Below are 25127 nucleotides of genomic sequence, written 5' to 3' on the forward strand. Positions count from 1 at the left end.
GAGAGTCAGTGTGTGTGTGTGTACATGTGTGTGTACACATTGTAAAACTGGAAGATATAAAGCTGTTTTCTAGTTCTTCTAAGCTAGGACTCTTCAACTGCCTTCTTTTGGGGGACAAAATATCCAGATGAAGATTAATCTGAGTGTGCTAATCATTAGATCTGAGCACTGTCATTGTACATAATGTCCTGACATGAAAAACAAAACACCTATTTTATTTTATCCATCCATCCATCCATCCATCCATCCATCCATCCATCCACCGTTCCATCCATCCATCCATACACCGTTCCATCCATCCACCATTCCATCCATCCATCCATCCACCGTTCCATCCATCCATTCATCCATCCATCCACCGTTCCATCCATCCATCCATCCATCCACCGTTCCATCCATCCATCCATCCACCGTTCCATCCATCCATCCATCCACCGTTCCATCCATCCATCCATCCATCCATCCATCCACCGTTCCATCCAACGTTCCATCCATCCATCCACCGTTCCATCCACCAATCCATCCATCCACCGTTCCATCCATCCATCCATCCATCCACCCACCCACCGTTCCATCCATCCATCCATCGTTCCATCCATCCATCCATCCATCCATCCAACGTTCCATCCATCCATCCATCCACCCACCGTTCCATCCATCCATCCATCCATCTACCGTTCCATCCATCCATCCATCCGTCCGTCCGTCGTTCCATCCATCCATCCATCCATCCATCCTTCGTTTCATCCATTCATCCATCCATCCATCCATCTATCGTACATCCATCCATCTATCTATCGTTCCATCCATCTATCTATCTATCGTTCCATCCATCCACCTATCTATCGTTCTATCTATCTATCTATCATACCTATCTATCTACCTATCTATCAATCCATCAATCCATCTATCTATTGTTCCATCCATCCACCTATCTATCTATGCATCTATCTATGCATCACTATAATTATAACCTCTATATTTGTCCTACAAATACTAGATCAAGTGCAATTGTCAGATATTTCAGCAGATCATTTCATTTCATTTCATTATAACTTGATCTGATGATGAAATGAGCCACATCCGTTCAACTAACTTCTCTGTCACTTTTCCTTTAGGTTTATTTTTCACCATCAGTGTCTCTTTACTGAATAAGACACATTTATCAGAATAGACACAATCAAAAATGGTGCCCATGACTGAACAATAGAGTTAACCTCTAACTCGGCTCCAGATGCGAGCTCTGAGCGCTGAACTCTCTCTGTCGCACAGCAGTTTCATCAATACCAATCTGAAGGCAATAGAAATGACTGATGGCTGGATCTGGCTCACAGGCCGGCCGCTGAAGAGCCTCGAGCCTAACACTGTTTGCTTCACTAATTTAACATAAAATGATTCCGCAAGAAAGAAAAATCACAAATGAGATCTCTTTAAAGGAGTTATAACACAAGAAATCCAATTTTTCTTAAACTTTTGAGGTAGAAGAGTTCAACAGTGTAACTTCGAGAGCTCAAAACTTCTCCAGTCTGAAAGCAACATTTATTGAAGCCCAGCTGCAGAATCACATTTTGAAGAAAGTTTTTTTTTTCTGCTTTCAAAGATTTTGAAGGGATTTTCAGAAAGTCTGAAATAGTATTTTCTTGTGAAACATGCTCCAATAATCTTTGCTTTAATTAAATTTCTTGTAGTTCCCTGTGCATTTAAAGCTTTGGTAGTAAAACTAGAGCCACTATAAATTTGAGTGAAGCAACATTTTCAATCTTGGGCATTTTACACTGTTTTCTAAATAAATAATCTCATCTCTATCTATTGTTCCATCCATCCATCCATCCATCCATCCATCCATCCATCCATCCATCCATCCATCCATCCATCTATCCATCTATCTAATCGTTCGATCTTATCCATCTATCCATCTCTTTCCATCCATCCATCATTAAAAAGATAAATAACTAAAAAAGACAGAAAACTGTGTAGACCTCCATCTTTGTCCTGAAAATACTAGATCAAGTGAAATTCTCAGATATTTAATTTCACTATAACTTGACCTGATCCGTTCAACTAACTTCTCTGTCAAAAAACTCAATGTAAAACATACAATATTAAGTTATGATTGTTTTTAAAGCCTATGAGTATGTTTTTAGAGCAAATCATTACGGTACATTATCATTGTTTTTAGAGCATATGACCGCAAACCCTGACCAAATTATCTTTAAACCATGACCATTATTATCCATTTTCATTTAATGGCTCTATACTCATACAGGAATTTTAGGAGAACAACCCGAAACAAAGTTGATGGGTAAATTAAATAAACAAGAACTCAATTAAGTCTCCTGAACAATACAAGTGCAATTCCTGACTATGTTTCCTCTGTCAGCAAGTCAGACCTATGAAATGCATCAAGTGATGCATCTCAGGTCATATGGCGCAGGTAACCTCACGTTTTTTTCTGGAGGTTTGGTTGAACTGAGGTTGAACTGAGCAGATCCAGTCAGCGGCTTTATTTGAGCTTCTGAATCAAGACCACAACAAACTGCGAGACTCTGTAAGAGCCCTTCACTCAAGTGACTATTAAACAAAACAGCGGCACTCTGTCATCCTGAATGCCAGGCTCGACTGAAACAATACATTACACGCGCCCGAGAATTACCCAATTGCAAAGATAAATGACACTGTTTTGAAACAACAGAGAGGAAGACAGACAGCGATACAAGAAACAAACAGAGAGCAGAAGACAGAACGGGTGAGAAGAAACTCCCAGTGCATCAAGAGCAGTTCGGCTGTTTTCACACTCGAGCGTCTGCCGCCGACCCGACTTCATTTCACGTCACAATTTGGTTGGTTTGATCGATGGGGCAGAATGCTCAAATATACCTCATCTACCCCTAAAGGATGCATATTAGTACATTAAATTAATAGTTCATGTAAAAGTGAGAGTTCTGTCATTATTCACCCTCATGTCGTTCCAAACCTGTATGACTTTTTTTCTCTGGAAAAACAAAACAAGATATTTTGAAGAACGTTTGGGTCAGTATTGCTATTGTCATTGTTAACTAAAACTATTAGAGTGCAACAGTTGGGTTTCGGAAGTAAAAACTCAATTTTCTCCATAGGGAAACTGATTTTGAATGATAACTTATAAACCTTTAAAGAACGTTACTGTGAGCTGTGAGGTTGTCAATCAATGGCATTTGCTTCTGTTAAAGATGTATGCAAGATGCATTATTTCAACGTAATTTTAAAATAATAGTGTTTAACAGCGGAAATCATGGTTGAAAAACTACATTACCCATAATGCTGTACGGAATATTCCACCAATCAGTCGAAACAAGCAAAAAGCAGCAAAAGATCTCGTTAGCTCCGCCCACTCCCATGAAGCACCGCAAATGATGTAATCAAGTATATCTCCCTAAGCTTTCAAAATACTTAAATATTTGAATATATATGCATATTTTGCAATATACTTAAATATATACAGGCTATAATCAAAAATTTGTAATATAGTAGTAGTTTCATATTCTTTCCGTCATTTTTAAAAAATGCTTCATGGGATTTTAGTTCTTTCAACCATTAAAGCTGTTAAGTACATAGTCTTGTACTTTTGTCTGATTTTCAAATAATTTTTTTTGCTTCAAATGAAAGTTTGTAATGTTATGATTCACCTTGTAAAGCTGGTTGACATGGTTCATGGCTTATAACGCTTTAATCAAGACTTTAATTCCAATGGGAGAAATTAATGGAAAAAATACTTCCGGAACCAACGCCGCTGAAAAAGTGCGTGGCGCTGTTGCATGCAATTCTACACTTTCCAAAGTCAAATTTTTCTATCGAGTTTCACACAAGACAGTCAGTCGTGCAGGTTTGAAACGGCATGAAGTAATATAGACAGAAACCCCATTTTTGTGAACACATTTTTTGCAAATTGGTACCTTAAAGTGAAAGCAATAAAGCATAATTTGAGGCATTATAATAAAATGATGCTTTCTTTTTGATGCTGTTCAAAATTGACAACTTGCATCTGCAACAGACGTGTTTACGATGGCATGACACAAACTGCACTGTGAATCATAGCCGAATAATACAAAGTGAAAAGTGACCCGTAGAGGAACTACTCACACACAAACAAAACATCTAGTGTAGGAGTTCATTTTAAACACTTTTCACTCAGAAATTTCACAAATAATTACAAAGAAATGGAAAGTAACACGTTGAATTAAACGTGAAATTTTGAAGAAAGTCTGAAATAGTATTTTCTTGTGCAACATGCTCCAACAATCAGTGCTTTATTTACATCTCTTGCAATTCCCTGTGCATTTTAAGCTTTGGAAGTAATACTAGAGCAACTAAAAATATGAGTCAAACTATGTTTCCGACCTTAGACCCTGTTTTCTAGCTAAAATGGCAAAAAACTGCTGCTAGGGCTCACAATAATATTTGCATTAAGTGCGCAAATCCACTGCGAGTTGTAGCCAAATAACACACTGTGAAACGAGATCATAGCGTTTAGAAATTAGAAATTAAACTCCAGTTTAGACTAAACGATCAAATCAAGTGTGAAAACAGCCATCGAGTGCAGACACACACCTAAAGTCCCAGACGTACGGTTCAAGACAGCCAGACACACAAATGGGCGGCACGAAACAGGCAAGAATCACATGACACATGCAGGGGGCCAGTGCACTTCCCATACTGACCTTCAGGTCCCTGTGCACTATGTCATGATGGTGAATGTGACTGACACTCTCTAGAATCTGATGGATACAATGACTGTAAAGACAAGCGAGAGAGGAGAGGACAGACAGGAAACAAGAAGAGAAAGAATCGATGAGGGAAGAGAGCCGTGAGGGAGGTGGTGAATTAGTCACGGGGAGACGAGCGCGGGACAGGAACAACACAGATAAGAGAGACTGTTTGATATGATTGTGTGGAGAGGGTGATGAAATGAGACGAGTGATAACAGTGAAAGACCTGATGTTACACGACGCAGAACAATAGAAGCAGTCGGGCGGGGACGCATCATTTCCTGTGAGGGCGCTGACGCTCACATGTGGGATGGAGAAATGGAGAGAAGGGTGGATGAATCAAACAAGGTAGAGCTGAAAATATGGAAATGATCCGTGTGTGTGTGTCTGGGTGTTTAAGAGAGTGTATCGACTGCTTTCTGAAACGCTTACGGTGTTTTCCTCACACACATCTAACACAGGCCTCATTAATAAGGATGCTCCGTTGGGAGAACAGTCACTCGTCCTTTTAGGCCAGTGCCGCACTGCCACTCAAAATCTTACATTCGTTGATCCGACATGAAAACTTTTTGTGTGCAAAAAAACAGACTGACACGGACAAGAAGAAATTGTTGAATAAAGTCGTTTTTTTTTTTTTTTTGCACACAAAAAGTATTCTCATCGCTTCATAACATTAAGGTTGAACCACTGTAGTCACATGGACTATTTTAACGATGTCTTTACTGCCTTTCTGGGACTTGAAATTTGCAATGACGTTGCTGGGTGGTTCAGAAACATCAGAATTCATCAAAAATATCTTAATTTATGTTCCAAAGATCAAAGAAGGTCTTACGGGTTTGGAACAACATGAAGGTGAGTACTGACAGCATTTTCATTTTTGGGTGAACTAACCCTTTTAACATTTAGTTTTCTGTGATGTATTGATGTTTTATCACTCAAATAATGTAGCCGAATAAAATATTCTGAAGTTGTCAACGCGGAAAAAAAGAAAAGAGTTTAAAAGTTTAGAAAACTGCAAACTAATCAGCAATGTTGTAAGTCTTTCTTTTTGTAAAGAAAAAAATTGTTTTAAAAATACTTAATGAATATAAATAAATATATTTTAAATAAGTAGCCAATATAAAAACATACAATATGGTTAAAAAATTAGAGGTCAGTGAGATAAAAAAATTAAAAATAAGAATAAGAAAAAAAAAAAAATTATACTTTTATTCAGCAAGGATGTATTAAATTGATTTAAAGTGACAGTAAAGACATTTATAATGTTACAAAATATTATATTTCAACTAAATGTTGTTCTTTTAAACTTTCTATTCATAAAAAAAATCTTTGTTTTTTTCATGATTGTGCTGCATTCACTCACAAAAATACATGTTTTATATATTTTCGGTTAAAAAATGTACAAAATATCTTCATGTAACATGATCTTTACTTAATATCCTAATGATTTTTGGCATAAAAGAAAAATCAATAATTTTAACCCATACAATGTATTGTTGGCTATTGTCACAAATATACCCGTGCGACCTGTGACTGGTTTTGTGATCCAGGGTCACACATTATAAATCACATTAAGTCTCTGTCAGGGATTTCTAGCGCTATTGAAACAGATCCAGCTCAGATGAAGCCAGCGTGCGGTTCATGGGCTGAATATGATCTGACACTGTCATTATGTGTGTGAATTAGAGGCCTACTTTCAGACACTGCTCTAGTGGAGGGGCGACGGCCCTCGGGACGGATACGTTTCATCGTCTTGACGGTGGATGGGCGGCATCGTGACACGTTTCTACCCACGAATATGGCGGATGAGCTCATTGAGCGCTGTAGTCTCATCACTCGCCAGCTCTTCTTGTGTTTCCTCCCTCGGTAAGTATCTCTCGTTCTCTTTCTGTTTCTCGCCGCATCTCTCACTCCCACATGCTTTCCCACACAGTCAAATTGATTAAAGCTTTTCTCCTGAGGGCGACTGCAGTGTGTGTGTGTGTGTCGTTGTGTGTGTGTGTCGTTGTGTGTGTGTGTGTGTGTGTGTGTGTGTGTGTGTGTGGTTGTGTGTGTGTGTGTGTGTGTGTGTGTGTGTGGTTGTGTGTGTGTGTCGTTGTGTGTGTGTGCCGTTGTGTGTGTCTGTGAGAAGATCTGAAAACAGGAATAGATGGAACGAGGGGAAAAATGAAGCCGATGGGAAAACTGGAGGAAAGTAGACGCACGGAGAGAGCGAGAGACACTGCCTCAAACATTTAAAAAACTCATTTATCACTCACATGATGTGGACGAAAGTGTTACTCCCATATTATACTCGAATGTGTACAAAGCACATACGTTTGTCCAGTTAAACGAGAGTGAAAGAGGAAAACAGAAATGTGGATGGAGAGGAAATGGTCGTGGGAGGGTCTGGACTGGATAACAGAAATGGAGATGCTGGTTTACCTGGCGTCAGCTTCACTGTAATATTCTCTGGCTACGATGTCCTCAAACAGCTCTCCACCCGTCACACTGCAGGACAGAGAGAAGATATCGGCACCACGGTCACCATTATCAAATGCTAATTTATTCTGGAAGTCTTCAACTTCAGTTTGGTGTGCTTTACACTGGCATCGCAAAACCATTTGCACTCTTGCTGGGTGTAATGGGTTCAATTAAATTAAATTAAATAAAAAAACTAAATAGGAAAATAGGAATGCAAACAAAATGAAACTATTGAATATATATTATTAAATAAAATATTAATTAAATAATACAATAAATGTAAAATGTTAAATAAAATATGGTAAATTTAATAAAGTAATAATAATAATAATAATACAAATGTTTTAAATATTTTTTTAAATAAAATAAAAATGAAATAATGTAGTAGCAAAAACAAATTAAAATTAATTATTTAATTAATTAAAAGTTTTAATTTTTACTACTACTAGCATAAGAAAAATACTGTCTCCTATGCTAGGTTAGGTTGGGTTGGGTTGATTTCTCTGAAGTGTAAATAGCCTGACAGAACAACACTGGCTCAACCAATGGCGTGATTTAAAAAAATAAAAAGATTAAATGAAGACATCAGCATTTATTAAACAAGCACCGTTAAATAGGACAAACTAAAGACAGCTGTAATATTAATTTACAGACATGCATGTGTTTGCATGGCTGCGTATGACAGGAAAAGAAAGCGAGAGAGGAGAGAGTATGGATGGGGGAATCCTCTAGAAGAGAGATCACTGGGGCTTCGGGGGGGAAACCCCTGATGCAGGATTTCTCTTCACTGGGCAGCCCGGCTCTGTTGCTATGGAAACTGGCTCTCGAGTGTGTGAGAGAGAGAGAGAGAGAGAGAGAGAGAGAGAGAGGGATGCTATGGGGAAGGTAGAGTGGGTGGGCGTCTGTTGAAGCGCACTGAGCAAAAACAAAGCAGAGAGAAAGAAATATTATGCACCACATTATATGGAAACACTTACAGGTCAAATAAGAGGTAATGGAAGCCTTCCTCTGATATACTGTCATGGAGCCGCACTGCATTAAAGATAAAGAGAGTCATAATATCATCAAATACTTTCATTTGCCATTCACTCACAGCACAACTCAAAGAGCAGATTATGAAATTAAATTAACTTTCCCCGCCATTGGCAGAATTTTCCGGATTTCTGTGTTTACACTGTTATATACTAGGGGGCGCTATTAGGTCTCTTCTGAAAGATTACTGAATCTCCTGATCAAAATACATGAGAAGAAGCAGAAACAAGCGATATCATATGCAAGCATCTGCACAAGTAAAATAACGAGATCATCAACATTAAACCGCATATAAATCAAAACTGCCTAATGTTACTGAATGAAATGTCGACCCAGGACTGTGAAGCATTGGTGGTGTTAATGGACTCGATCTACTTCATCTGTGTTTTGATCATCGTTCTGAATCCCATCTGGATGTAGTCTTTGACAAAAACTCGATTTTCTCAGCTTTTTGCTAAAAAATTAGCTTTTTTATTGAAACTGACCCACATTCAAGTGTTGATAAAAAGGAAGGTATGAAGCAAGAATAAAACATATTTTTTATTTTATTTAAAAGCGGTCTCTGTTCTTTCTTTTGAAATATTGCATATTCAGATATTCATACAACAAAATTTTCTGGGGGCCATGAAACTTGATGAAAATGATCAAAAATGCTGGCGGGGAAAGAGTTAACAGGAAAGCTCATTTTGTCATTAGTGGAGAAGTTTCAGACTCACCGATATTGGGATGCTTGAGCAGACGGCAGATACGGGCTTCCCGTTCCAGCTTCTGGTGATCTGGGAAAACAATTGGATCCGTAATGTAATGGAGAAATTGCAGATGGATTGATTAAAAGTGCAGTGCATTATTTTTTAATGTAAACAAAGCTTAATTTAACCAATGAATAGATTACACAAATCTTTTTTTGGAATTTAATAATTTTGTGGAAGTTTAGCCACTATGAAACTACTGTATGCTAATTTCACATGAATTTTAGTTAAAGGGATAGTTCGCCCCAAAAATCTAATTGAAAGTTGTTTAAAACATGTATGAGTTTCATTCTTCTTGAAGAATATGGGTAACCAGACAGTTGACGGTAGCCATTGACTATCAAGCCATCAACATCAAGCTGTAAACTGACCAACATATGCCAGATTACAGAGTATGATTTGACCAATTTCTAGTCTACATTCTTAACTGACCCCAAAAAAACGTGACAATCATCTCATTACAGCAGATCAGGGTGATTAACGAAAACTAAAACCATAAAAAAATTAGTAACTTTAAACAATAACTCATATAAAATAAAACATAAAAAAATAACACTGCAGATCGTGAGAAAATCCCGCTGATGGAAATATACAATGCTGAAATGTCTAATTAATAGTCCTGAGTTAGTAAGTTGCCAGTATTTTATCTACCGATCGTGAACAAGTGGTTATCATCATATTTTTCCCCGGCGCCCACACATGCTTTTTACATCAGCGGAAAAGTCATTGCATTTTTCTGAAAGATTATGAAAATGAATGAAACCTGCACAATAAGACCATGAATATTTATAAACAATAAGACTACTTGTACTTATCAAGGGTCAGCGCCACAGCGCCACAGCGTAAAACACAACATGTTTTTTTAGGTATATGTTTATAAGAACCTGTTTACAAGGTGTTTTGGTCGATCAGATCACAAGTAGACGAGGGAAACACATTCCCGTTTACACCTGGTGTTTTAATCCGTCTCTCCTGTCCACTTTCAACCACTTCTGTCCTGATTTCTTCGAGAGGAGGGTGTATGGCCAGTAAATGTATGTTTTTTTTCCCCCAGATCTTACAATCTAATGGACAAAATAAGCTTGCACAACTCATTTATAAACACGCCCGGAGACGACGGAAAAACACACGGAGAGAATCAGCTTTAGTTTCTTCTCTGAGCCGCGAGATCAGCCGAACGCTGTGAGTGTGTGTTAGAAATCAGGAATGGACAGAGAACATTGTGCTTGGTTCGTTTTTAGTCTTCAAACCAAACTTGGGTCTTCAGCCGATAAAGTTAAAATCCCGTCTGGCTAGAGCTCTTCCCGTAATGTTCCCTCATGAGGTCAGTAGACGGAGAGCAGGCGGTCTTTAGTGGCGGTTTGAACACATTCGACCACATGAGCGTTTACACAACGAAAGCAATCCGGTCTAATGTGTTCTCACACTCCCTCTGGAAGTGGCAGAAAGTGGACGAGCTCAAATCGCTTTAGACCCGTTTACTCCTGTATTTAGCATCCTATGTTTAGAAGGCTAGATAATTGGTTGTAGTTAGTTGTAATGTTATTGTTTGTCACCTATTGCAGTTTAAGCCATTTATAACTTCATATAAAATTATACATCTGTTAAAAGGGTCGTGTTCAGTGCTAGTGAAGCGGTCGCAATGAGCGTGTGTTTTATAGTAAAGCAGAAACAATTACTTTTGGTGGTGGTGCTATCATGATAACTCGTCTGTATTGTGTATCGAAGATGTATTTACCGGTATATCTGATGGTCTAAAATGTGCTTATTTCACTGAGTCGAATTTACGAATATGTTGGCCGTGGCAATTTTCATTTTTGTTTTATTAAATAATATTAATTAATGCTCTGCCATCTGTATTTGCTCAACAGCTTTTAATTTAATAGTTGTAGTAGCGACAGGTTTGTTTACAGTCCGACAAATATGTAAATAGGCCACGTATGTTTTCTAGTTTGGGATACTTTGTCACATCATCGCCCCCTTTCCTTACTTCAGTGCTCTGCTAGTGACTCGGTATACTTATCATATTGTTACTTATTGTAAACTTGGTCAATTTTGCGTTTATATTGTGAAAAGTGGCATGAAAAGTGTGTGAAAAGCAGACACACTTATTCGGTCATATAATGCAAGATATAGAGTATCATCCAAAAGTTCGGGGTTATTAAGATTTTTAATGGTTTGAAAGAAGTCTCTTATGCTTACCAAGGCATTTATTTTAAAAATGTAACAATTTCTTGTCAAGTTTGAAAGGAGTTGAGCTGCTTAAAATTACAGTGATACATTTTTTAAAGATTCTTTGACAAATAGAATGTTCAAAAGAATTTATAAAAGCATTTATTTGAAATGGAACATTGTAAATGTCTTTAAATGTCACTTTTGATCAATTTATTGTGTCCTTGCTGAATAAAAAGTATTAAATTCTTTAATAGAAAATAAAATCTCTTACTGACTCCAAACTTTTTGTGCATTTCGCAATGAAAAAATCAATATCTTTGAAAATAACTAAGTTAAGTTGTCATGACAGGATGAATGCATGATGTTTGATGTGAAAATAGAAAAATCACATTCATAATTAATTTCAAAGCTTTTGAACAAAGCTTTTTTTATAGTCCTGAAGGGCAGTGACGGTTGTTTTCCTGCGGTCAAACAGTTCCTGCTCCATTCACATTGGTTAAACCCCTTTTAAAGTGCACATTTAAAGCGGTCTGTGCATCACTTCAAACACGGCAGCAAAGGTCACGCTCGGCATCATGCAGACCACAGGATCTACTGTAAACCACACACCAACGGCCAACCAGTGCAACCTCTTCTAGTCTGACTGTGGAGGACGTGCTCGACTCGGAAGGATCTGGATGATACGGAGAGACAGACGCACACAGCCGAGAGACCTGGACCGCTCCGGCACACTCCTGCTGTCTGCCATGCATGAGTCATACGGGAAGGAGGACAGCTGGGAAACAGGGCGCAGATTATCTCCAGCGCTTCACCATTCAGTCCTGATAAACAGACACGGCCGGCTGTCTATCATCCCGGCATCATTAGGGCTGCATCCGAAATCGCACACTTATACTATATAGTAGGCGAAAAACAGTAAGTGACAAAATCCAACCAAACATGCCGAGTGTGAACACATCCTCCTGAGTCCCTGAGCAACACACACCAAACATCTTTCCAATCTTGTAATGAGAAACATTCACAAACAAGAGGATATTTAATAACATGTTTTTACCCCAGTCCCATTCCATTCAATACAGTAACATTTAAAAGTTTGAGGTCAGGAAGATTTTTTTTAATGTTTTTGAAAGAAGTCTCTTATGCATTTATTTGACCAAAAACAGTTGAAAAAAAAATGTGTATACCTTTAATATATACTTTTATATTTTTAAAATGTGATTTATTCTGGTGATCAAAGCTGAAATTTCAGCATCATTACTCCAGTGTCACATGATCCTTCAGAAATCATTCTAATATGATGATCTGCTGCTCAAGAAACATTTACTATTATTATCAATGTTAAAAGCAATTGTGCTGCTTAATATTTTTGAGGAAACCATGATAGATCTTTAGTATTCTTTGATTAAAGAAAAGCTTTTACTTTTGAACAGTAGAGTAGATTAAGTAGACCTCAGGGACGAAATGCAATTACATTAACATTAAAGAAAATGCATGATATGAGCCATTTAAATGGCTATTGAAGCTATAGTCAGTTTACAGAACATCATTGAGGCCTCTCTGCAACCCTCCTAAACACACCAAAAAAATCCACACACACACACACAACAGCTCGAGAAGTTGTCACATTGAGCGGAGTGACTGGTGTGAAGCTGTGAGAATGCTGACACCCAAACACCACAAAACGCCTCTGCAGCAAAGAGCACCAGACCCATCCGATCAGATCTCCTCTGCAGACTACAGTAATATACCACACACACGCCACAGCTACAGTGCACTGACCTGTTCACATCACTCACATTAGTTATGAGGATTAAACATGCATTCTCTCAAGTTCACTTATGTTAGTAAAAAAAAGAAACTCCGAAATGTCTCGTCTAACATGTAGAATTGAAGGTGTTGTTTTTGTTGCTGTAACTAAGACTTCTGTCATTTTAAATGTACCCCCTAAATCCCATCAATATGTAAATTAACTCATTTCCAAGCCATTTTTCCATAATGTGACAAGCGAAACGAGATAGGGCTGCACAATTAGAGGGAGATGATTGACAGGTGATCTGACCAATCATACTTCGCCATCCGCCATTTTGTCCGACAAAGCAGTCAGGAGAGTTAGTAGATTAACATGAGAGGATTTGAACTTGAGAAGCGAAGTGTACTGACGCCTTTCCGCGGTTAAAACAACATTCCTTCTGATGTTCATTCATGTTTATTTGATGCTATAAATGAACTAGAAGGAAGAGATGATCGGTTCACGAGCAGCTTTAACTGAGGCTCTACAGCGATCTGTCAGACACATTAAAGAGCCACAAAACGGTATTTTGTTTAGATTTATTTTTTTAAATTACCAAATTTGAAAGGTGAGACTTTGTTTAAAGGATTAGTTCACTTTAAAAAAAACTTTTGCTGATAATTTACTCACCCCGATGTCATCCAAGATGTCCATGTCTTTCTTTCAACGTAATTGCGTATTACGTGACGTCACGAACGCGCATCACAAAACAGAGCAAGGCGAGCGTTTGTGCTTATAAAACTTAAACTTTTATTTTTGAAATGACAGAGCGTTTCGCTAGATAAGACCCTTATTCATCGTCTGGTATCGTTTAAAGCCCGTTGAAGCGGCACTGACACTGTCATTTGGACCTTGAACCGTTTGGTCGCCAGTGAAGTACATTAACTGTTATATGGTGAAATGTTTTCATCAAAAACCTTAATTTCTTTTCGACTGAAGAAAGAAAGACATGGACATCTTGGATGACATCGGGGTGAGTAAATTATCAGCAAAAGTTTTTTTAAAAGTGAACTAATCCTTTAATATGTTTAATTACTAAAGTAACCGAAAAGTAACCTGGTCTGTCCTGTCTGTCAGTGTGTTGTCAGTCTCCTCTCTGCTCCACGATGTATTTTTCACTGCGTGAGAACATGGTGTGTGTGAGAGCGGCGTGGCTTGTCAGACATAGCGACAGTAACTAAGGGGGGCGGGTCTTTGCGAACGGTCAAATTTTTTTTTTTTCTGATAAAAATTGCAGTTGCGACATAAATTGTGAATGGAAAGAACAACGCTCCAGGTTATACTGTGCCTGTTTGTGGAGTTGCACAATTTGATCAACATTTTTGTGATTATATATCAATATTTTACTGTAAAATAAAATAAGTAAGATTTTTATTTTATTTTTGAAAAACTGTAAAACTACAACACAACATTTATGGCATTTATAAATGTCTTGATTTCTTCATTTTTAAACGTTAAACTATCAAGCTTTTATTTTGGCAGAAAACCACAGGGAGCCTTTAAAGCTTTAAAAAATAAAATAAAAATCCAGGTTTTACCAAAATCGCTTTCAGGCAAGTCATTTCACTCTATTGCAATCATCTCTTTGAATGGGGAAACATCAATCAAATTCTACAAAGTTGTTCACCAAGCTCATGATTCAATTTCATATTTGAAGTCACCAATGAAATCTGACAACTGCCTCATAAATTATTTCCAAATGCTCAAATCATGAAAAAAAAAGCATTTTTCAGGCTGCACCAGCCAATGCTTCTCTTCTGTTGTCACCAGCCAGTTTAAAAGTGCTTCTCCTTACAAGTTTAGGAAGACAGATGCCCAGACTTCCCAAATGCAAGTTATAAGCGATGCAAACATGGAGTGGAGCAGAATTTACTTTGATTAATCGTTCTGCCTCAATACTGGAAATTCAACAAGACAAGATATATAGGCCAGGACTTGATTCTATCCATCGGGAATTGATTCATTGTACATTTAGCAGATGCTTTTATCCAAAGCGACTAACAAATGAGAAACATCACAATTATTTACCATACGTAAAGAACATATTACAGCAAAATGCAAGGTGAAACTAAATACCAGCAAATTTATTGCAAACAAAATTCACCATGAGGTAAATGAAAAATAATGTGCATTGTACACACACCAACTGTGCTCACGATTGCATCCACAGAAGCATGGCAGGATAATAGGCCTGTCAGAAACAATTACAGCTCAAACAATCGTTATTTTCCCCAGTATTTATCGCAGTGGTAGGTTGTTATAATTGGAAACAATCACTGAGTCGATAGCCCCGATCAACCTAGCGGGTTCAGTCCTGCTAAACGCTCCAGAATATATGTGTGTGTGTGTGTGTGTGACACTCGGGTAAATCCAGGTCAACTCCATGCTGCATTGCAGGTGCTGCGATCATACACAAAGTATCAACTTCTCAAAGCAGCTTTTATGGATTATTTTCACATTTGCAGGTCCTTTAAAGTGGAAGTCGTCATAGTTGAGTAAACTTATACAGCGGTGAACGGAAACTCAAACAAAAATCAATCACGCGTTTCCATTTGATCCAAAAGAAAAAGAATTCACGATAGCATTATTATTTTTCCAAAAGAGGAAAAAAATTATCAAGATGGTCAGAAGAAAGAAGTCAAATCCCTCAGCCGTTATTAGAAACACTCACGCCAAGTCAAGTCACCTTTATTTATATAGGGCTTTATACAATACAATGCAGCTTTACAGAATTAGTGATGTAAACTTCATCAAATGAGACAAAATCCAATCTGCTCTTACAAAACAATATTATTCCGCTCAGTTCAATAACTGTAAAGTTCACCAATTATGAAACAAGTTTGATTCAGCTTTGAAGCAGCTCTACAGAAGGCAAGTGTCATTATCCAGCATCAATTCAATTCAACAACTGTGGATGTAGCAAAATTCATCAATTTTAAAAGAGTCGATTCAGCTAGCAGCTCTACACGTGTCATTATGAAGCTCAAGTCAGTTCAAGTTTGGTTTCATCCAACAGTATCACTGCAAAACGATAATAAAACACAATGTATAGTATTATAAATGTATATTAAAGTCACCATGAAATCAAAATGGACCATTCTTGTTTTTTATGGAATATTGCAGTATTTTTATTATAAATGATTTATCCATGCAGATCATCATTTTTTTTAAATTCATGTTCCTCGTAATCTTTAATCAAAATAGCTTCGCATCCCTCTTGCAGCGACATCTTTTCTCTTCTCTCTGGCGTGAGGGCGGGGCAACGGTCATTCCCATGAGATCCACCAATAGCAAACCACATCCATCCAATCAATTCCCAAATGCGCAAAATCGGATCCCACTCTACATTTTTTCCTTGTTTCGAAAAGCCGTTTCACTCGGATATGCATCACAATATGGTAGAAAAGTGTTGCAACTTCCGTATCACGCTGACTTACATTTTTACAAACTTGTGACAATATAAAATAACATTGCTCGATTTTCGAGGTTAATAACAATGGAAACATGTCTTAACAGTCTGTGAAAAGGGTCCATTGCGTAATAAGAGAGTCCTTCTTGAGGAAGGGAGCGCCGTAGTCATTGGCTGCTCTCTGTGTCAATCACCCCACCCTGGCCCCGCCCCCTCACATTTGCTCCAGTTTCAACTTGCCACATTTTGCATTAACTCTTTCAGCACTGGCATTGCCTTCACATGACACATCAACCCTGTTTCCGTTGCAAACCACAATAATACCAATACACTGAAAACGAATCATTGCATGGGCGTCAGTGAGGTGTCAGATGTGGTCAAAAGCGGAGTCAAAACAACAGCAGCGATGACAAGGCGGCAATCTGAAATCTTTCCACTTGAAGTGTGGCATTGCTTTGTTTGAGGATGGCAGCAGAAGCGCAGCTCTCAAACAGTCAAACAAAAGCCCCTTGTGTTTGAGTACTTGAGAAGTGAAGCCCCTCCACACCAGCGTGGGTGTGTGTTCGAGCATGTACGCGTAAGTCTGCGCTCTGTGGGGGGATGAATCCGGTGCTCTTGGCATGTTGACCACACGGACACGCTCTGTCTGTGGTGTGCCAACCGGTCAGGCTGCCTGTGATGACCTGCAGACCGTATGATTGCCCTCGTGCGCCAACATTTCCCAAAACACACACACACACACAGGCCTGTTCTCCCAAAATATCACACAGCACCACAACAAACACGTCAACTACAAGCGCTGACATCTTTATATTCGCCTAGTCATTTAAACTCATCCATGCAGCCATAATTCGTTTAGCACTGTAAAACTGTGGTCACTTGACACTAGCCACCACTGTCACTGAAAAATGGCAAAAATGTACTATATTTGTACCATAGTAAACATGGAATTTTGGCATAAACTAGGTTTAATATGGTATGTTTTTCTATTTTGACTTATTCAGAATACACACCATTCAAATGTTTGGGAAGAGTAAGTTAAAAAATTATACTTTTATTCAGCAAGTGACATTTATAATGTTATAAAAGATTTCTATTTCAAATAAATGTTCTTTAAAAATATCTTTTTAAAAAAATGCTTAAAAAAATTAAGCAGCACAGCTGTTTTCAATAATGATAATAATTGTAGGTTTCTTGAGCATCAAATCATCATATTAGAATGATTTCTGAAGGATCATGTGACGCTGAAGACTGGAGTAATGATGCTGAAAATTCAGCTTTGATCACAGGAATAAATTATATTTTTAAATGTATTCAAAAAGCAGTTATTTTAAACTGTATTAATATGTAAAAATATTACTGTTTTTACTTTGATCAAATAAGTGAAGCAGTGGTGAGCATAATAAACTTTTTTTTTAAACAATTTTAAAATCTTACCGACCCCAAACTTTAGAACAGTAGTGTACTCTGAATAGTCAATCGACTAAAGCATTTTTACTTATTAATCTCACCTTTTTATTGTAATGATCACGATTAATCACACCTAACATTAAACATATTTTTATACTGTAATAATTTCACAGTTAATCTCCAAATGAATGTAGAAGCGACATAAAAAAGCTAAATAACAGGATCTAACAGGTAGGAAATATACAGAAATGTTATACATTTATCAAACACTTCACAGTCTTTACTGCATAGATTAAATATAGATTAATCCTTATTAAGGCTACAAAAGTTATTCAGTCAAGAGCAATGTGTGATTATCTCTTTGATTAGCATTAATGACAGACAGCAGCAGGATTATTAGGCCGCTGTCACTTTAAGATCTGACACATATACCATGGCCTCGCAACTCTTTACGGTCATTTAACACTTTATTTAACTCATTTAAGACTGTGCTTATGAGGATACTCGACAAAAGGAGCATTTTGGCTCAGCTTTTTGTCCATTCAAGCATGAAAGAGAACTCAATGTGGCGCTGGCGCACTGTCTGAAGTGGATTTCTGTGCGCATTTCAAATGTTTGTTCACAGAGAGCCGAACCAGTACAGATTTAAGTTCTCTTTTTTTTGCGTCTTATTGCACTTAAATGGTTTAAAAGCAGTTGAATGAATGATAGCGTGATCACAACTGTAGCGCAGCCAAAGGATGATGAAAAAAAACACGGATCCTGTGTTAATTGCGTCAAATATTTTTTACGCGTTAAATTGAAAAAATGCATTGCATGCATTATTGTGTTAATTCTGACAGCCCAAATGAATCAAATATTGTGATGATTTTAATGCAAATACAATTAAATATACATATATATATATATATATATATATATATATAAGAGAAGTATTTAATTTCTTACATTAAATAGTTTAAATAGTTTTAAGCTGTTTGCTTGAAACAAAACCAGAATTTTTAGCCATGTCAGTGCACAATACATAAATATTAAGGTACATGCATATCAACTGAAAAATATCCACAGGTTTTTTAGTCATATCACCCAGCTCTAACTTGCAAACCAACCCTCTTTTCCTTGACCAAAAACATTTCCCAGCAGTCATGATTTACCTCTTGCCGAGAGCTTTTTGGTGTTGATGATTTTGGCAGCATGCTCTTGGCCCGTGCACAGCTTGACACAGCGTCGCACGACTGAGAAGGCCCCCCTGAAGAAACAGACGAGAGAAAAACACAACAGCTCAGAAGATCTGCATACACCGCTGAATTAGAAGAACCCCCCAAACCCCAAAATCTGCTCAAAGCCCTTTGGGTTGTAATTGTAATGTTGCATGAAAAGGGTCTGCGAAGCACAAAGTCCCTCCAGCGAGAGTTCTTCTCTATATCAGTGTCACTGTTTCTGAACTCCTGAAACGCCTCCATTGTAGTCTTGAGTTTTCTTCCGGGAACAAACACGTCACAATATTCCTCATTTAAATAATTCCCGCTCAAGGCATATGCAAAAAGGGGCGGGGCCTGGTTGAGTTTAGTAGTGTGTTTAAACTTGCGGTTATGGTAAGGGGTGTGACATTTCCCTAAACACACTCGAAATGATTGACCAATCACAACACACTGACCCAGCCAACCAATCAGAATCCATTGTACTTTTTGGGAGGAGGGGTTTCATAGAGTAAGGAACTAAACAGAGCGTTACTGACAGACTAGAAAGCGAGGTGCTGCAACAATGGAGAACATGGGGAAAGTAAGGTGTTGCATGAAAACCTATTCAAGCAGACTTTATGGGGCATACAGCCTCTTTAAGAACAACTGTTATGCACACATCTTCTTTACCTAAAGCATCAACAGAGTCAGATTGTAAATGAAAACACAACATGCAGGTGTCTGATGCACAAATATTCATGATATTCACATGGGAACAAAATGTAGAGCACATGCCGTCTATCAACAGCCTTCTTGGGTCTATTTTCAGAAAGACCGGCATTTAAAAAAAAATCACTTGAGACAGTTGTGATAATGGTCTGATATAATTTCTTACCAGCTAATTTTAGCACACCTTGTTAGAGTTACACAACACACTCAGAATGTCTCAAGCAGACGCTCTGAACAGATGAAGTCGGATCCGTGACTTCCCGGCCCTCACCGACAGGCTCAAATGCCCTTGGAAACATCCATGTGATGTTAACATGTGATAAAAACAGACCATATGCCTGACCTCAGGCAAATCACCTGCGCACGCTTCGCTTGGCTAGCGGACTAGAAGAAACCAAGACTGGATGATTTTGGGCATCATTCGTCATTCAAAACATCTAAATGTCGATCATACTTTTTCAAAAAGATTTTACCGTGACGTTTGGATATGGTAGCATGGTAATACTTTGTTTTTGGACATTTTCAAGATGGTAAAACCATGGAGTACCATGTAAATTAGTGATGAATATTAAAATTCTGAGAGAAAACAATATCATTGTTAATATAATAGCTTATAATCTTTTAATGTTTTGACTGATACATTTTTTGGGGTAAAATTGTAGAATATTTTGTGTGAATAAATAAAAAATAATGCTAAAAGTTAATGTAGGCATCAAAACATGATAATTTACAGTATGAAAACAGTATTTAAAATAGTGAATTAATGTTAGTGCAATTAAATATAACATTTTGGCCAATATACAATCTCAAACAACACATATACATTTAAAGATCTAAAAAAATGAGCTGATACCCCGAATCTAAATACAATATGTATTACCATCTGATTTGCAGTAAGGTCAGCATATTAACATGAGCATAATAACATATATAATGTGGTGGTTGGTTGACTGTTGTAGTGGTTTTAAGATATATCACACCACACTATGTGATTTAAATAGAGTAAATAACACAAGCATATCAATTGCTAAAATTATTAATTTTGCATAATATTTACTCAATTATGTTAGTATTTACTTTTGAAAGGATATCAGCTCTTTTAAAGGTCCAGCTTATGACACTTATCAGGCAATACGATAATTAGAAAACCCCACATATAATCCGATATACTCGTCAACAACTAATATCATGTATTCTAATTAATTGAATAAAACATTGCTTGAGGGAAACAACACATGATGGTCTTCACTCCAATAAGAATGTAAACTTCAAAGCGTCCGTTCACCTTTGACCTGATAGAGGCCTGGAGCCGCGTCTGTCTGCCGCTCGCTTAGCAAACGTGTGTTTCATTCGAGCGTCTCAGCGGAGACACTGAGCTGATTTACTGCCGTCGGCCTGTCACGAAGACCGAACCACTGAGCTGCTCAGGTTATACACTCACAAACAACAAACACACCGCAACTTTGGACTGACAAGTCAAGTCAAGATGAGTTGAAAGTTATTCAACTCATAATATAATAATAATTGTATTACATTAGATTGATCAAAAATATAGTAATATTGCAAAGTATTATTACAATTTAAAATAGCTCTTTTCTATTTTAACATATTTTCATATGTTGAAAGCTGGATTTTCATCATCATTACTCATTTTCAGAGTCACATGATCCTTCAGAAATCATTCTAATATGATGATTTGCTGCTCAAGAGGTCGGGAGTAGTGATGTCTGGAGGAGATATTTGTTTTTAAATGAACCTACAAGTTTGATTAAATCGTCAAAATATTGTATATATTTTAAATATTTTAAATATGAGGGAAGAACAAAACACTAAACTTGGTTAAGGTATAAATCTGACAAAATTATTTGACGAAAAAGGAAAGCTACAGCTACAGGTTTTATTTTACTATGCAAAAGAAAAACAAAGCTCACAGGAAAAGGCGTTTACTGACTACAACATAATTGGCTATTCATATTTTGTTGGTTTTCTCGCTTTTTGCATGTGTTCATCTCTTTGTATGACAGCCTGACCAAAAATTATGTCGGCACAATTTCATTGCATTATCACAAATAAAACAATTGACTCCAAGTGCAACTACGCAATATGCTTACACATTTTTTTTGTAATATTTGAATAAAATGAGATGTCGTCAATTTTCCTTGACCAGACATAACTTTTGGCCACTACTGTGTACATAACAAACATGAAATATCTACTAAAGAGAGTTAAGTAACGGCTAAAATGCATGTCTCCACCACAAACTGAGGATGTGGTAAAATATTCAGCTGAGCATGGTGAAGATCTGTTGAAATCTCACACATATAAAGCATCTCAAAAGTTGTAAATGTCTGTTTGTCCTCAGTGAGAGAGAGATAGACGGGGTTCAAATGAACTGAAAATGAAAGCTACGGAGCATTTATATATAAAAAAAGAGAAGTTAAAAAAGTTTCTAAGAGAAATCTGTCTACTACTATTTGTGTGTTATTATGACTGTGGGTGATACACACAGGCCCGGTTAATAATTCAGGAGAAAACTGTGAGAAAGAAACGCAATACTTACTGACTGACTGGAGGAGGGGGGCGCTGAGAGAGTAAAATAATTTCCTAACGTCAGGCCACAGGCATGTCTCTCTCTCACACACACACACACACACACACACACACACACACACACACACACACACACACACATTATAGACAGCAAACAGCCGTCCGGGCAGCTCACACAGCTCCAAATGTCACACGTTACAATGTAGCGGCCCTTCACTGCTGCCCAGAGTTTATGATACATTGTAACTCTTAATACATTATATCAACCCTTAGATACAATGTTGTGACCTATTGACCTGATTAAACTCTCAAATATAAATCACCCTGAACATAACCTCCAAATAATAGCTGATCATTATGATCAGACATACAAGAATCACTGTAATATTTCCTGACAGGGGCCACAAAATATGCAATATCTGTAGAGTTAAATACTCCCATGCTTATTTATGCAACTCCCTCTTACGCGTCTTAAAAGCTCCCCTGTGCATTCAAAGGGGTTGCAAACATGCAATATCCTCTAAATTTAGCTCTGACTCTTTGTATTTATGATCTTTGATTCAATAGTAAATGCATTTCAATGCACTCTTTTGATTCTCTTTGAGTTCTACATATTAAATGCCGCAAAATCATCCTCAGAATGAACATCTGGTTGCTCATTTCTATGATCAGAGACTGTGTGAATAGGAATATTCACTGTAACATGCACAGTGGTGGTGGGTGTATTCAAATGCAACTCCCCTCTAATGTTTCCTGACAGCTCCTCTGAGCATTCTGCATGAAATGCACCAGAGGAGCCACAACACATGCAATATTAGCTAAATCAAACCCCAGACGGCTTATATTTACGAGCGGGGTTAAAATAAACACAGTAGTGGGAGTATTTGAATGCAACTCCCTGTAATGTTCCCTGACAGCTCTTTTGTGCATTCTCCACAAGATGCATCGAGTTCAAATGTGCCACACACACAAAAACATGAAAAACGAAGCCCCTGGTCGATGTGCATATATAGTAAATATGAAAACAGTCACTTTAACAATAATAACAGAGTATTTAAATGCAACAGTGCTCTATCTTTCCAGACAGATCGATACTCAATGCATTGCCGAAAAGCATCCAACATCCTCATAATCATCAGCAGATTTATGTTTATTATCAAAGATAAATATTTAAAGAGCAGTGGGAGTATTTAAATGTAACTCTCTCTAATGTTTCCTGACAACTCCTCTGGGCTTTAGCATATGGATTTACATTAAATAAATGCGTGGCATCAATATTGACACTCGGCTTATGCACAAACACTAGCAGAGAAAGCAAAATCTTACTTTCCAAGTTCTTCGTACAGCTGGAACTCGTCGGTGAAGCGCGTGCAAGTTGTCGTTGCCATTTCTCAGCCCTCAGCGTTCGCGGCAATATCCGAGCTGACTTCCAGCACTACTGTACGCGTCTGAGCCTTCGACCTGCGGGGTTTTCAGGACTAAACTTAAACGTGGATATGGATATTCGAGGGAGGGAGAGGTTCGCCGACGAGCAGGCTCGACTGCTTTACCGACCTCTCACCGAATGCGCCGTTTAACTGCAGTGCACTTGTTTTCCGCTGTGTGTGTGTGTGTGTGTGAGAGAGAGAGAGAGACACGCTGTCACCGCTGGAGGGCGCAGCGGAGCTTCTGCTTGTGGCGTTACACCTGCAATACCTTTTTCTGCAAGATAAACGGTAACAAATAGACACAAAACAAAGAACAATGTGGGTTACATAAATAAGTCTTACATAAAGGGACAGTTCACCCAAAAATGTAAATTCTGTCATTAATTAGGCTACTCACCCTCATGTCGTTCCAAACCCGCAAGACTTCATCTTCGGTACACAAATGAAGATATTTTTGATTAAATCTGAGAGATTTCTGTTCCTCGATCCATTGACAGTTACGCAACTAAAACTTTAATGCTTCAAAAAGTTTATAAAGAGGTTATACATTTTTTTTTCTTTCCCCAAAAAAAATTCTGAAGAGACATAATCGCTTTATATGATAAACAATTTTAATTTAGGCTTTTATTCACATATAAACATTCATCAACTCACACAGTTGTGGTCAATTGAAGCTCAAGCATGTTCGCTTGATGTGAGAGAGAACCAGGTTCACTCTCCTGTTACGCAGCACTTTTGAGCTTCTGCAAGAGGTTTGCTCTTGTGCGTCAAGCAGGTTCGGTTGAGCTTCTTTATTTTCACTCATCAATGTTTATGTGAATAAAAGACGAAATTCAATCTGTTCATCATATAAAGCGGTCGAGTCTCTTCAGAAAATTTGGACTAAACCGCTTGATTAGTGTTATGATCTCTTTATGAACTTTTTGAAGTGTCAAAGTGTTAGTTGCGTATCTTCATTTGTGTTCCGAAGATGAACGGAAGTCTTAAGGGTTTGGAACGACATGAGGGTGAGTAGCCTAATTGATTTTTGGGTGAATTAAAGATTTTAAAGATTTTACAATATCTTTCTTGAAAATAAAAAGCATAAGAATTCTTTGAAAGTTTACACTCATGTAGCCTACGTAAAATTAAGCAAGAAATAGCAATACATTCTTTTTTTATTCAAATGAGAAGGGTCAAATTTTTTCAGAGAATCACCAAAAACAAAACAATAAATTGTTTATACAGAAGTTTGTCAAAATAAATCCTTTTTATCAAAATGTGAAAAGTCAGCCCAAAACAAATGAATAATAGTTTCTTCAAACTGATGACAAAATATTAAATTTTACATGTTTATAATTTACAGGGTAGCAATTAAGTACTATTTTAATAGAGGCTACAACAACTTTATAAGACCAAAAAAAAAAAAAAAAAAGTAAAAGACGCCAGAAATCTTTCCGTTCTATATCACTAAACTTCTTGTTTCACA

At 37.5% G+C, this 25127-nt stretch overlaps 1 protein-coding gene across 44 annotated transcripts in view; it reads right to left on the bottom strand.

Moving 5' to 3' along the window:
* The window catches only part of camk2b2 (calcium/calmodulin-dependent protein kinase (CaM kinase) II beta 2), a 74949-nt gene extending 51098 nt beyond the window's left edge, over positions 1-23851 (bottom strand). For 33 of the 44 annotated variants that reach the window (XR_013796083.1, XR_013796084.1, XR_013796085.1 and 30 more), the window contains exons 1-5: positions 23559-23851; positions 18927-19021; positions 8957-9016; positions 8186-8240; positions 7170-7235 (exon numbers count right to left, since the gene is read on the bottom strand). Coding sequence is in view for 39 of the 44 variants with exons in the window: in XM_079599242.1 (XP_079455368.1) it covers positions 7170-7235; positions 8186-8240; positions 8957-9016; positions 18927-19021; positions 23559-23620 (338 nt within the window). In the remaining 5 variants the exon portion in view is untranslated. Of the gene's footprint in view, positions 1-4697; positions 4771-7169; positions 7236-8185; positions 8241-8956; positions 9017-18926; positions 19022-23558 lie in introns of all 44 variants that reach the window. The other 11 variants (XM_079599239.1, XM_079599224.1, XM_079599244.1 and 8 more) reach the window with 2 other exon arrangements.
* Positions 23852-25127: the final 1276 nt, after the last annotated feature.

This window comes from Phoxinus phoxinus (assembly GCF_949152265.1).
Source record: "Phoxinus phoxinus genome assembly, chromosome: 23".
Taxonomy (NCBI): Eukaryota; Metazoa; Chordata; class Actinopteri; order Cypriniformes; family Leuciscidae; genus Phoxinus; species Phoxinus phoxinus.